Here is a 13,566-nt window from a genome sequence, read left to right on the forward strand (position 1 = left end):
GTAAATGGAATCAAACACTCAACTTCAGCTCCGTACCACCCTGCCACCAATGGGCTGGCAGAACGCTTTGTGCAAACCCTAAAGCAAGGACTCCGTGCAGCAAAACGAGACGAAGGGACTTTGCAAACAAAACTGGCCAAGTTCCTGGCCTCCTACCGAAACACCCCACATGCCACAACAAATGAAAGCCCAGCCGCACTGATGTTCGGGAGGCCTCTCCGCACACAGCTGGACATCATGAAGCCAAACAGGCGTAATGAAGTGCTGAACAAACAAGCCAAGATGCTCTCCGGTGGCCGGGAGCGCCATCTCCAAACAGGACAGGAAGTGATGGTGCGAGACTACAGAAGAGGAGGGAAATGGACAAGAGGGACCATACACACACAAACGGGACCCAGAACTTACCAGGTTCAAGTGAGCCCAGACATAATGTGGCGGCGTCACATTAACCAAATGCATTCCACGGAAAACAGCACAACAATCGAGAGAGAACAGGCACAGAGAGCTCCCGAGAGTGACACACAAGGAACTGTAGAGGACGGTGGGGCAGTAGAGAGACCCCAGGCTGAAAGAAGGGAATGTGTTGATGAAGGTGCTGCTATAGCAGACGCTATAATGGAACAAGCACACACTGAGGATGTTCAGGAGCCTCCAGACAATCTGAGGCGCTACACAGAACGAAGGCACCGTCCACCAGACAGACACTGAGGATGTTATCCAGACAAACAAACAAAAAGACAGACTAACTTATAAACAAACAAACAAAAACTAACTGTTCAAGTTCAAATTAAAAGATGCAAAATAACTACAACGAGTTCTGGGAAATGTTTCAGTTGTGGTTTGGTAAAAGTAACTCTGATTGTATAAGAGAAGGAATGTTATGTTCTGTTAATTACTGATGTCCCCTTTAAGGATGGAGCACCCGTGGTCATGCGCAGTGTTGTTCTATGTTATTCTGGTACTAACTAGTTTGAGTAAATGTGAAGCTCCAGTTCAGTTGCTTGTATTCAGAGTCTTTCTTATTACATGGGCCCTCCTGCATAATGTCTAAAAGCTGAATTCTGCCCCTTTGCTACTGTATGTAGAGTGATCACCCTTACATTTTCCATAGTACATTGGAATCTCTCTTTGCAAAGTAATAGCAACCGAAATGAATGCATTACAGTTGGAAGCCAGCATACACAGCATATAAACTACAGTAGGTGGTTCGAGCCCTGAATGCTGATTGGCTGACAGACCGTATACCACGGTCTGTACAAAACATGTACTTTTACTACTCTAATTACGTTGGTAACCAGTTTATAATAGCAATAATTTACCTTGGGAGTTTGTGGTGAGATAAGAACAGGCCTTAGCCGTGGGGTGGCAGGTAGCCTAGGGATTAGAGGGGGTGGCAGGTAGCCTAGTGATTAGAGGGGGTGGCAGGTAGCCTAGGGATTAGAGGGGGTGGCAGGTAGCCTAGTGATTAGAGGGGGTGGCAGGTAGCCTAGTGATTAGAGGGGGTGGCAGGTAGCCTAGTGATTAGAGGGGGTGGCAGGTAGCCTAGGGATTAGAGGGGGTGGCAGGTAGCCTAGTGATTAGAGGGGGTGGCAGGTAGCCCAGTGGTTAGAGGGGGTGGCAGGTAGCCTAGTGGTTAGAGGGGGTGGCAGGTAGCCTAGTGGTTAAAGTGTAGGGGTGGCAGGTAGCCTAGTGGTTAGAGTGTAGGGTTGGCAGGTAGCCTAGTGGTTAGAGTGTAGGGATGGCAGGTAGCCTAGTGGTTAGAGGGGGTGGCAGGTAGCCTAGTGGTTAAAGTGTAGGGTTGGCAGGTAGCCTAGTGGTTAAAGTGTAGGGTTGGCAGGTAGCCTAGTGGTTAGAGTGTTGGGCCTGTATCCAAAAGGTTGCCGGTTCAAATCCCTGAGCTGACAAGATACATTTCTGTCTTTCTGCCACTGAACATGACAGAAATATTTCTTGTCAGCTCAGGGAATGTGGTAGTGTGGTATATTTGATTTACCTTTAGTTAACTAGGCATGTCATTTAAGAACAAATTCTTACTTAGTGTTCCTAGGCTGTCATTGCAAGTAAAAATTTGTTCTTAACTGATTTGCCTAGTTAAATAAAGGTAAATCAAATATACCACTCCACCTTGTGCTTCATTACTTAACTGCATAAGCACTCCCACTGCTTTGTCTGCCTTTTGTTCAAACACCCCAAAGGTAAACATGTGTTTGAAGTCAGAAGTGTTGTCTGTGATGTTGTCTTGCCCTCCCTTTATGAACTTCTGTATTGGCCCTGTTCAACATATTCTGAGCACGTGTCTGTGTTTTGGTTCCAAGGCATCGTGTCCCTCATCTCCCTGGCCGTGCTCTCCTACGAGCGTTACACTACCATGATGGGTCCAACCGAGGCCGACTCCACCAACTACCGGAAGGTAGCCTTGGGCATCGCTTTCTCCTGGGTCTACTCACTGATGTGGACCCTGCCGCCGCTCTTCGGCTGGAGCCGCTACGGCCCCGAGGGGCCCGGCACCACCTGTTCAGTGGACTGGATGGCCAAGAGCGCCAACAATATCTCGTACATCATCTCGCTCTTTGTTTTCTGCCTCATCGTCCCCTTCCTGGTCATAGTCTACTGCTACGCTAAACTGATGCATGCAATCAAACAGGTGAGTAGGACAACCACACTTGTTTTCTTAAATTCATGAATGAACTCATCAAACAGTGGCTATTGCACACATACCTGTGTTACAGTGCACACTATTAAATGCATGGACTATTTCTCAGCAGTGCTGAGTTGCAGATACAGAGACATACAGTATGTTATCACCATCGTGGCCCTTTCTAGACCTCCGCCTTAAAATGCCTTAAAAAATATTTTTTCAACCAAGTTCAGCTGTTAAATACAGTATATGGAATAAACCACAATTGTGTCTCGCCTGCAACCATACCGTATGTTACGATACTTCCAATACACTAAATCATGATGAACTACAGCAAGTCCTGTTTTCACTTCCACACTCATCTCTGACCGGGGAAATATGAGCAGACAAGCTGTAAAGGCAGCGTTGTCACTCCGGGGAGGTCTCTCTCTCTCTCTCTCTCTCTCTGTCTCTCTCTCTCTCTCTCTCTCTCTCTCTCTCTCTCTCTCTCTCTCAGTGTATCTCGCCCTGCTCTGATTTCTTCCCAGGAGTACAGCTCGCTCAACTGTCAGTGCATCATGTCTTAAAATGATAAACACTCAGTGGCTCTTCAACAACCATGAGGAGTGACGTGCAGCCATGAATAATAACCACTTTCCATTATTTTAAGAAGCATATCCCTCCCTCCTTTCTTTTTAAAAATGTTATTTCTTCTCAAATTATTCCCTGTCAAGCAAGTACTTGACCAATAAAGCAGAGAAGCTGACAGCTTTGAATTCCCCAATCTACTAAAGTGCTCGTCTTTGGTCCGAGCCACACGAGGATAGCGAAATCGATTCATCTATTTTAAGCTGTGACAGGCTCCACCATCTCTACCTTATCAATGATAAATAGCCACTCACCGTAGGGGAGGTGAGGGAGGGACATTTGGAATGATGCAGCTCACCCTTTGTCGGTGTTAATGTATTTTTTTGTCGAACCCTTTCCACAGAGGGTGCTACATAGAACCCAAAATAGTTATACCTGGAACCAAAAGGGTTCTACTTGGAATCAAAAAAGGTTCTCCTATGGGGACAGCCGAAGAATCCTTTTGGACCCCTTTTTTTCTAAGAGTGTAGTACCCTGAAACCTACACCAAGTCACTCCGTATCATCGATTTAAATCAAATCAAATGTTATTCAAATCAAATCAAATCTTATTTGTCACATGTGCCGAAATCAACAGGTGTAGGTAGACCTTACAGTGAAATGCTTACGGGCCCTTCCCAACAATGCAGTGAATGTGATATTTGATTGATCAATGCCTATGGATACCATGTAATATCCAGTAGTACCCTTGCTTTTATTTTTCCAAAGACAGGCTTGTCTGTAGATACTCATGTAGCTAACACTTCAAATGAAGAGCATACCGTGACAATAATCTGTTAAAACACAACACTTTCCGAAAAATGAGTTCCAAAAGTTCCTTTTCAGTTCCAACTATTTTGGGTTCCATGTAGAACCCTCTGTGAAAAGGGTTCTACCTGAAACCCAAAGGTTTCTCCAAAGGCAGGGGTTGGAACTAGGGCTGTAGCAGTCACAAAATTGAGTCAGGGTGATTGTCATGCAATTAACTGCCGGTCTCACAGTAATTGACTGTTAATTAACATAAACACACGTAGCATCTCCTGGCTTCCACACACAGCCTACAAGCCACTGATGCAGACCTCTGGAACATCTACATTTACAAAAGTCTAGTAAAGCCATGTAATATAGCCTACACCTTTACAATAAATCCATTATTTATTTTAGGTCTAAAGAAGCATAATATGAAGAAAATGTTGTTCAGAAGAACTGAATAGCATACTCTGAGTTGTCCTTATGTTAGGTCCTGATGGCTGTGGGCTACACTAGTTCATTTAGCAGGCAAGATTTGTTTAGAATTCTGTGGCATTATATAATATTTTTTTATAGTATGAAGAATACAATTGAACAGAGCTGAATAAAATAGAAAGGATATTTTCTCCAAAAGATTTGAGGGAGTGTTGTCACGCGGGACTAGGTGTGTGTGCAGGAATCAGACGCAGAGAGAGAGTAACGGAGTAAAGTGCTTTACTATTGCACACCAAACTGATAAGCCCAATACAATACAGGGCACAGGACACTACAGACAACCCAAAACCACAGGGTGTCCAGTATAGAAAATAAAATACACTACGACCTAATATGTACACACATAACAAAAGACAATCCCGCACAAAACAAGGGCGGGTCAAACTACTACATATAGGGAAGCTAATTAAACCAAAATACACACAGGTGAAACTAATAAGACAAAACCAACAGACAAACGAAAAAGGGATCGGTAGTGGCTAGTAGGACGGTGACGACGACCGCCGAGCACCGCCCAAACAGGCAGGAGAGCACCGCCCGAAACAGGCAGGGGAGCACCGCCCGAACAGGCAGGGGAGCCAACTTCGGCGGAAGTCGTGACAAGTGTGGACATGAGGCTGTTCTGTGTTGAGTGATTAACAAAGAAATAGAATTTCCTATATATTTAATTTAGAGTTTAGAGTAATGCATGTAACTTTAGTTGTTCTGCAAAAGTTGGGCTATATGTTTTGATTTGCAATACATTGTAAGGTTGCATGATGCGACTCTCATGATGATTTGAAATAAGTCGCTTGAAAGGCATGACCTCTGCTTTTCTTTTTTGCTCAGACTGTACACACATCATCAGTCTCTCATTCACAATTTGACAACACTTGATAATGCCTCGAATTTCATGGCGGCATCCCCTTTGTGTGGCCGTAAGGCGCCTTTGGCACGGAGTGCTATGTTGTTCTCTTCTCCCTGAGTGTAGAGCACTCCGAAGTATCTCTCACTCACATGGCTCTCCATCACGTGATCTGGTCTTTCTCACAAGCTACAAGTGAAGACAGACACATAGAGAGTTTCCTTATCCAATTCTGAGGTGCATTTTGAAGATATTGGAAGAACTGTCCACATGTACTTTTCGTCAGCCAACAAGATGAGTAGGCCTAAAGAACAACAAAAGCACTAACATATGTCAATTTATTATCCCCCATAGTACAAAAGTTTACCTAGTCTGTGTGAGAAATAAATATTCCAAACATATTCTGGGACAGAGGTGGGATGCGATACATCCCACATTAATACAACCACTAGCATCAAAAACACTTTTTCACTCAATGTGTCACGTTCTGACCTTTATTTCCTTTGTTTTGTAGTTATTTAGTATGGTCAGGGCGTAAGTTGGGGTGGGCAGTCTGTTTGTTTTTCTATGATTTTGGGATTTCTATGTTTCGGCCTAGTATGGTTCTCAATCAGAGGCAGGTGTCGTTAGTTGTCTCTGATTGAGAATCATACTTAGGTAGCCTGGGTTTCACTGTTGGTTTGTGGGTGTTTGTTTCCGTGTCTGTGTTTGTTCGCCACACGGTACTGTTTCGGTTTTGTTCACGTTTATTGTTTTGTATTTAATTTAGTGTTCAGTTTATGTTTTTTAAATAAACATCATGAACACTTACCACGCCGCATCTTGGTCCGATCCATGCTACACCTCTTCAGACGAAGAGGAGGAAAACCTTTACACAATGTGGCTGACGCAACAGATCAGAACGTTTAGCTTTAAATGTTGATAAACTATTAGGCTTTTTCTTCACATTTTAAGTGGAGCAATGCGCACATGGCAGTTCCATGAGTGGGAAAACACCATTATCAAAAGTGACCGCAAATAACACACTGTCGTTGTTAGAACCTTAATATCACAAACATCATTTGTTTTGTAAGTAGTTTTAAGAGGACATGTTACTCCCCCCCTTCCCGTCATTCACCACCATGTCAATCACTAGCAATTAGTCTGCACAGCTGATGATGGTCCATCGAAACTACAACTAAACCATATCGGGAAAAACATTTTCACACATATAATAATAGAGTTTAGCCTAAAGACAAGATTAAATTGACCATAGACTAATGGGTGAGAATATTATCAATTGTTAAATCGTATATATGAAGAATCTGATGAACAGCAGAACTTGGAATTGACGCGGGGAAACGAAACAAGTAAGACACTATAAAAAAATATCAGAAAGAGCTGCAGTTTTTCAAATCACCTTGCCAAACACCTCTTACAAATGACCCCTTGAGCTCTATTTCAAAATATAATTACTGCGATTACATACGCTCACAACACTCAAAGCACAGCAGTATTTCTTAAGACATGCATGTAACAAATTAATAATAAATTATCTTTGTAATGATGCCTATTTTATGGATTTGAATACTTGTTGGATTTGAATGATTGTGGTGTTTTTAGATTTTTTTGTTTGTTGCAGCTGTGTAGCATGTGAGAGAGAGAGAAGGGAGCCAAGTCATGCAGGGATTCGTTGTTTGAGTAGAAGGATTTTAAAGTTGATTTTGATTGGAGGTCAGTGGTGGAGGAGTGTGGGTGTAATGTGCTCTCAGGATTTAGGGCGGGTGAGATGTCTCGCAGCTGAGTTCTTGATATATTTAAGCAATAGTCCATGCATGAGGTAAAGAAGGCATGTATAAGGGTTTCAGCAGCTGAGTCTGTAAGGGAGGGGTGGAGTCTGGCGATGTTCTTGAGAAAGAAGGCAGATTTAGTGATGGTTTTAGTGTGGGCATCAAAGGAAAGATCCTTCACCTGAGAGGCAGGGCAGCAGTCGAGGTCAAACTCCTCAACTCCTCTCCTTCTTCAGGAGAGATCTGGGTGCCAACAACATGGCCTCTGTCTTATTGCCATTGAACTTCAGAAGATTTGAGCTCATCCATGATTTTATTTATTTTAGGAGGTTGATGAGTGACGACGGGTGGAGGTCAGTGGTGGATTTGGAGTGAAAATAGATTTCTGTGTCATCAGCGTAACAAATGGAGACCGTGTTGTCGGATGATTTGGTCGAGGGGCAGGATGTAGATAATGAAAAGGAGAGGCCCTAGGACTGAGCCTTGTGGGGGACAGGAGCAGACATGAGCATGGGTGGATTTGAAACTGCTGCCGGTCTGACAGCTAGGACATGAACCAAGGCTGTTCCGGTGATTTCCAGAGTCTTTTCCATTATTATTATTATCATTATCATTATCATTATTCCAAGGAGGATATAATGGTAAACAATGTCAAAGGAAGTGTAGAGGTCCAGTAGGATGAGTGAGAAAGCTAAGATTGCCAGGTTCAGTCGCTAGTAATAGATTGTTGGCCACTTTGACCAGAGTTTCCGTGCTGTGATTGTGACCCTAAAGCCTGATTGAAGACGCTCAAAGAGGTGACGTGAAGTTTCCATTTGCTTTAGAGGGTGAGTCGTGTGTTCAATTTCAAAATCGATCCTTTGCATCAGACACTTCTTGTAGATCTGACAGGTATGAGCAGTTATTAGGCTGGGTCCAAATGTCCCATTCAGAACTTTTAATATCTATACAAACTGTTACTGACATATACAAGTTGATTTACATTTGTTGTCATGATGAAACCAATTTAGTACTACATAGCCAATAGAGGACGTTAAGATACTGTCCTATGTATCTGTCCTATAATGCAATTCAATTCTGAAGCTTTGTGACAGCCAGTTGTGCAGACTGACGTCGATTGCCAAATGTGATGGCCAATAGGCAGCCAGAGGTAGACCAGAGATACCACATGTGCCAGTTTTGTCTTTGACAGGTGCACATGATGACCGACATGCACAGCCACTATCAGTGCTGCACCAGAACCAACCAAGTTCGCCACAAAGGCTGCTAGAAAAAAAAAAAAAAACAGGGAAAATATCAGGAAGTGGCTGTCTTGTTTTTTTTTTTTTCTTTGTAATTGGTTTATATCACAGTTGTGTGGTTTGAGGGAGTGACAAAAGGCTGCAAGCTTTTATGATTTGATTAGATTTAATGTGATTTAGATTTACAGCTGTTATTATAGTACTCTGCTGTTTCATAACAGTGACATGGAATGACGTTCCCAGTGGCCTCCTGCAATTGAGCCCCTTTCCACCCTCCATATTTTTTGACAGCATCACACTCACTTTGATTGTCTGAAATACTGTAATTGGTCCCCCACTCACTTTGTGATGCGTTGCTGAAGGGTTCGACCCCCTCCTCCACTCCCTCCTCCCTATTGGGTGCAGAGCTTCCAGTTGCTTGATAATATGGCTGTTATAACCAGAACGGGTCCCAGGACGCGCGCGTGTGTGCGTGTGTGCGTGTGTGTGTGTGTGTGTGTGTGTGTGTGTGTGTGTGTGTGTGTGTGTGTGTGTGTGTGTGTGTGTGTGTGTGTGTGTGTGTGTGTCTCAGGGGACTAAACGAAAAGCAGTGAAGCAAAGAGTGTGTCTGTTTTGAAGGTGTGCAAGTGTATGAAACTGTACCTGCTTTGGGGGATTGGGCGAAGTGAGCCCTTTGGAGAGCTGTGTGTGTGTGTGTGATTTTGTATTACATGAGGCATTAGTAATGAGCAGATTCTTGATGCCTGATGCATTTGCAAGCTATGAGAAGAACCGTCCTAGTGAATGTAATTTATTACTGATGTGAAATGACACACACGCACACACACACACACACACACACACACACACACACACACACACACACACACACACACACACACACACACACACACACACACACACACACAGTACTCATAAAAACAAATGACTACTTTTCCATGGCAAGGTGCCAGGCCATAATCATAGATGTCATTCCTTTCCATTAAGCCGTGGCCACTTTATGACTGACATCAACCACTGAAGATGAATCACTCAGCTATTAAGGATGTCTTTGATAACGTTCCTGAGTGTGGAACCGCCTAATATTTAATTGTCTGCATCACCGACCTGACATCTTACATTTCAATTTGGCTTCCCCCGCAACTTGAATTATCCTTTATCTTGGCTCTATATTTGCTCTGACGAAATCGCTAGAATTAAAATTGACAAGAGGCCATCGGTTCAGTAATTTTTTGTCGGAGGTATCTGATTGTTTTTGTGAGGACATAAAAAGAGAGTTGAGGTTGTATCATCTGAAACCTTATACTGTATGTGTGTTATAATTAATGCATTCATTGGGTGATGTATTTGTCTGGAGGTACTTTCATGGTCACCATGAAACATTCTATTTTCCTTAAAGTCACGTAATGTATAATCCATGTGTGTTTTGATCAATGGAATGTTATATCTCCGTGACTTCCACGAGAATAAAGTCACAACCACTCTAAAGCTTATAGTGCCACAAGTTTGACAACAAATAAGCTCAGATTTTTTATTTTACCTTTATTTAACTAGGCAAGTCAGTTAAGAACATAATTCTTATTTTCAATGACAGCCTAGGAACAGTGGGTTAACTGCCTGTTCAGAACAACAGATTTGTACTTTGTCAGCTCAGGGGTTTGAACTCGCAACCTTGTGGTTACTAGTCCAACGCTCTAACCACTAGGCTACCCTGCCGCCCCAATCAATTGTCTACATATTTTGGATTGATATTTGCAATGTCCTGTGAGTTTATGAAATTGTATTTATTTGAAGCTGACCTAATAGATTGGGAGAAACTTCAGCGGCCAATTAGATTTAGGGAATGTGGTAATGATCTACCTTGGAGAAACCTTTAGCAGGTGAAATGATTGACATGAAACTGCAGGTAAAGAACCATTTGATTATCAGACAGTCTAGGTTCAAACAGTTAGAAAGCATGTTCAATACATCTAATCATTCTCACTGTTAGTGTGAAGGTTGGAACAGAGCCCATATTCCTGACCCGTGGCTTCTTTCTCTGCAATTCCCTTTTGCTATTTTTCTCTTCTATGTTTGGTCATCGCTCTCTGTCTGACTCTTTCTCTGTCTGACTCTTTATCTGTCTGACTCTTTCTCTGTCTGACTCTTTCTCTGTCTGACTCTTTCTCTGTCTGACTCTTTCACTGTCTGACTCTTTCTCTGTCTGACTCTTTCTTTGTCTGACTCTTTCACTGTCTGACTCTTTCTCTGTCTGACTCTTTCTCTGTCTGACTCTTTCTCTGTCTGACTCTTTCTTTGTCTGACTCTCTGTCTGACTATTTCACTGTTTGACTTTCACTATCTGACTCTTTCACTGTTTGACTTTCACTATCTGACTCTTTCTCTGTCTGACTCTTTCTTTGTCTGACTCTTTCTGACTCTCTGTCTGACTCTTTCACTGTTTGACTTTCACTATCTGACTCTTTCACTGTCTGACTTTTTCTCTGTCTGACTCTTTCTCTGTCTGACTCTTTCTCTGTCTGACTCTTTCACTGACTAACTCTTTCACTGTCTGACTCTTTCACTGTCTGACTCTTTTTCTGTCTGACTCTTTCTCTGTCTGACTCTTTCTCTGTCTGACTCTTTCACTGTCTGACTCTTTCACTGTCTGACTCTTTCTCTGTCTGACTCTCACTCTGACTCTTTCACTGTCTGACTCTTTCACTGTCTGACTCTTTCACTGTCTGACTCTTTCTCTGTCTGACTCTTTCTCTGTCTGACTCTTTCACTGTCTGACTCTTTCACTGTCTGACTCTTTCACTGTCTGACTCTTTCTCTGTCTGACTCTTTCTCTGTCTGACTCTCACTCTGACTCTTTCACTGTCTGACTCTTTCACTGTCTGACTCTTTCTCTGTCTGACTCTTTCACTGTCTGACTCTTTTTCTGTCTGACTCTTTCTCTGTCTGACTCTTTCTCTGTCTGACTCTTTCACTGTCTGACTTTCACCGTCTGACTCTCTGTCTGACTCTTTCATTGTCTGACTCTTTCACTGTCTGACTCTTTCTCTGTCTGACTCTTTCTCTGTCTGACTCTTTCATTGTCTGACTCTTTCTCTGTCTGACTCTTTCTCTGTCTGACTCTTTCTCTGTCTGACTCTTTCACTGTCTGACTCTTTCTCTGTCTGACTCTTTCTCTGTCTGACTCTTTCACTGTCTGACTCTTTCTCTGTCTGACTCTTTCTCTGTCTGACTCTTTCACTGTCTGACTCTTTCTCTGTCTGACTCTTTCACTGTCTGACTCTTTCTCTGTCTGACTCTTTCTCTGTCTGACTCTTTCTCTGTCTGACTCTTTCACTGTCTGACTCTTTCACTGTCTGACTCTTTTTCTGTCTGACTCTTTCTCTAATAATAATAATATAATAATAATATATGCCATTTAGCTGACGCTTTTATCCAAAGCGACTTACAGTCATGTGTGCATACATTCTACGTATGGGTGGTCCCGGGGATCGAACCCACTACCCTGGCGTTACAAGCGCCATGCTCTACCAACTGAGCTACAGAAGGACCTCTGTCTGACTCTTTCTCTGTCTGACTCTTTCACTGTCTGACTCTTTCACTGTCTGACTCTTTCACTGTCTGACTCTTTCTCTGTCTGACTCTTTCTCTGTCTGACTCTCACTCTGACTCTTTCACTGTCTGACTCTTTCACTGTCTGACTCTTTCTCTGTCTGACTCTCTGTCTGACTCTTTCTCTGTCTGACTCTTTCTCTGTCTGACTCTCTGTCTGACTCTTTCTCTGTCTGACTCTTTCTCTGTCTGACTCTTTCACTGTCTGACTCTTTCTCTGTCTGACTCTTTCACTGTCTGACTCTTTCTCTGTCTGACTCTTTCACTGTCTGACTCTTTCACTGTCTGACTCTTTTTCTGTCTGACTCTTTCTCTGTCTGACTCTTTCTCTGTCTGACTCTTTCACTGTCTGACTTTCACCGTCTGACTCTCTGTCTGACTCTTTCATTGTCTGACTCTTTCACTGTCTGACTCTTTCACTGTCTGACTCTTTCTCTGTCTGACTCTTTCTCTGTCTGACTCTCACTCTGTCTGACTCTTTCACTGTCTGACTTTCACCGTCTGACTCTCTGTCTGACTCTTTCTCTGTCTGACTCTTTCTCTGTCTGACTCTTTCACTGTCTGACTTTCACCGTCTGACTCTCTGTCTGACTCTTTCACTGTCTGACTCTTTCACTGTCTGACTCTTTCACTGTCTGACTCTTTCACTGTCTGACTCTTTCTCTGTCTGACTCTTTCTCTGTCTGACTCTTTCACTGTCTGACTCTTTCACTGTCTGACTCTTTCACTGTCTGACTCTTTCTCTGTCTGACTCTTTCTCTGTCTGACTCTTTCTCTGTCTGACTCTCTCTCTGACTCTTTCACTGTCTGACTCTTTCACTGTCTGACTCTTTCTCTGTCTGACTCTTTCACTGTCTGACTCTTTCACTGTCTGACTCTTTCTCTGTCTGACTCTTTCTCTGTCTGACTCTTTCTCTGTCTGACTCTTTCACTGTCTGACTCTTTCACTGTCTGACTCTTTCTCTGTCTGACTCTTTCTCTGTCTGACCTTCTGTCTGACTCTTTCACTGTCTGACTCTTTCACTGTCTGACCCTCTGTCTGACTCTTTCTCTGTCTGACTCTTTCTCTGTCTGACTCTTTCACTGTCTGACTCTTTCACTGTCTGACTCTTTCTCTGTCTGACTCTTTCACTGTCTGACCCTCTGTCTGACTCTTTCACTGTCTGACTCTTTCACTGTCTGACCCTCTCTGTCTGACCCTCTCTGTCTTGACTTTTTCTCTGTCTGATTCTTTCTCTGTCTGATTCTTTCTCTGTCTGTTTAATTCTCTGTCTGACTCTTTCTATATCCTTCATTCCCAATGAAAGCTTTCTCCTCTCTGTAATTGCCATTCCACCATGTCTCTTCTCCGGTCCAATTTCTGTTGATTTGGGCAACCATTTTCTATCGACAGGAAGGTGTGAGAGGGATTCACAGCTGTCAAGATGATACCACACACCTGTTGCATTAAAATAGAGAAATATTTGGCATGGACACCAGAGTGTAGTCTTTCGTTAGTTCAGACAAAAATAGCTATTTACCGCGCATGGCTTTATATTGAAAGTCTTTATTACAATGACACCTCCTAATTATACTCTTAAGGTGTCAATGTGCTGTCTGTGTATTTGGTGTATGT

The 13,566-nt window shown here is 43.0% G+C and overlaps 1 protein-coding gene across 1 annotated transcript in view; it reads left to right on the plus strand.

The window, feature by feature from the left end:
- Window positions 1-13,566, plus strand: part of LOC118394406 (pinopsin-like) — a 66,586-nt gene that overhangs the window by 19,820 nt on the left and 33,200 nt on the right. The window contains exon 2 of the mRNA XM_035787583.2: window positions 2,316-2,644. Within this exon, the coding sequence (XP_035643476.2) occupies window positions 2,316-2,644 (329 nt within the window). The remainder of the gene's footprint in view (window positions 1-2,315; window positions 2,645-13,566) is intronic.

Source organism: Oncorhynchus keta, chromosome 15 (assembly GCF_023373465.1).
Source record: "Oncorhynchus keta strain PuntledgeMale-10-30-2019 chromosome 15, Oket_V2, whole genome shotgun sequence".
Classification (NCBI taxonomy): Eukaryota; Metazoa; Chordata; class Actinopteri; order Salmoniformes; family Salmonidae; genus Oncorhynchus; species Oncorhynchus keta.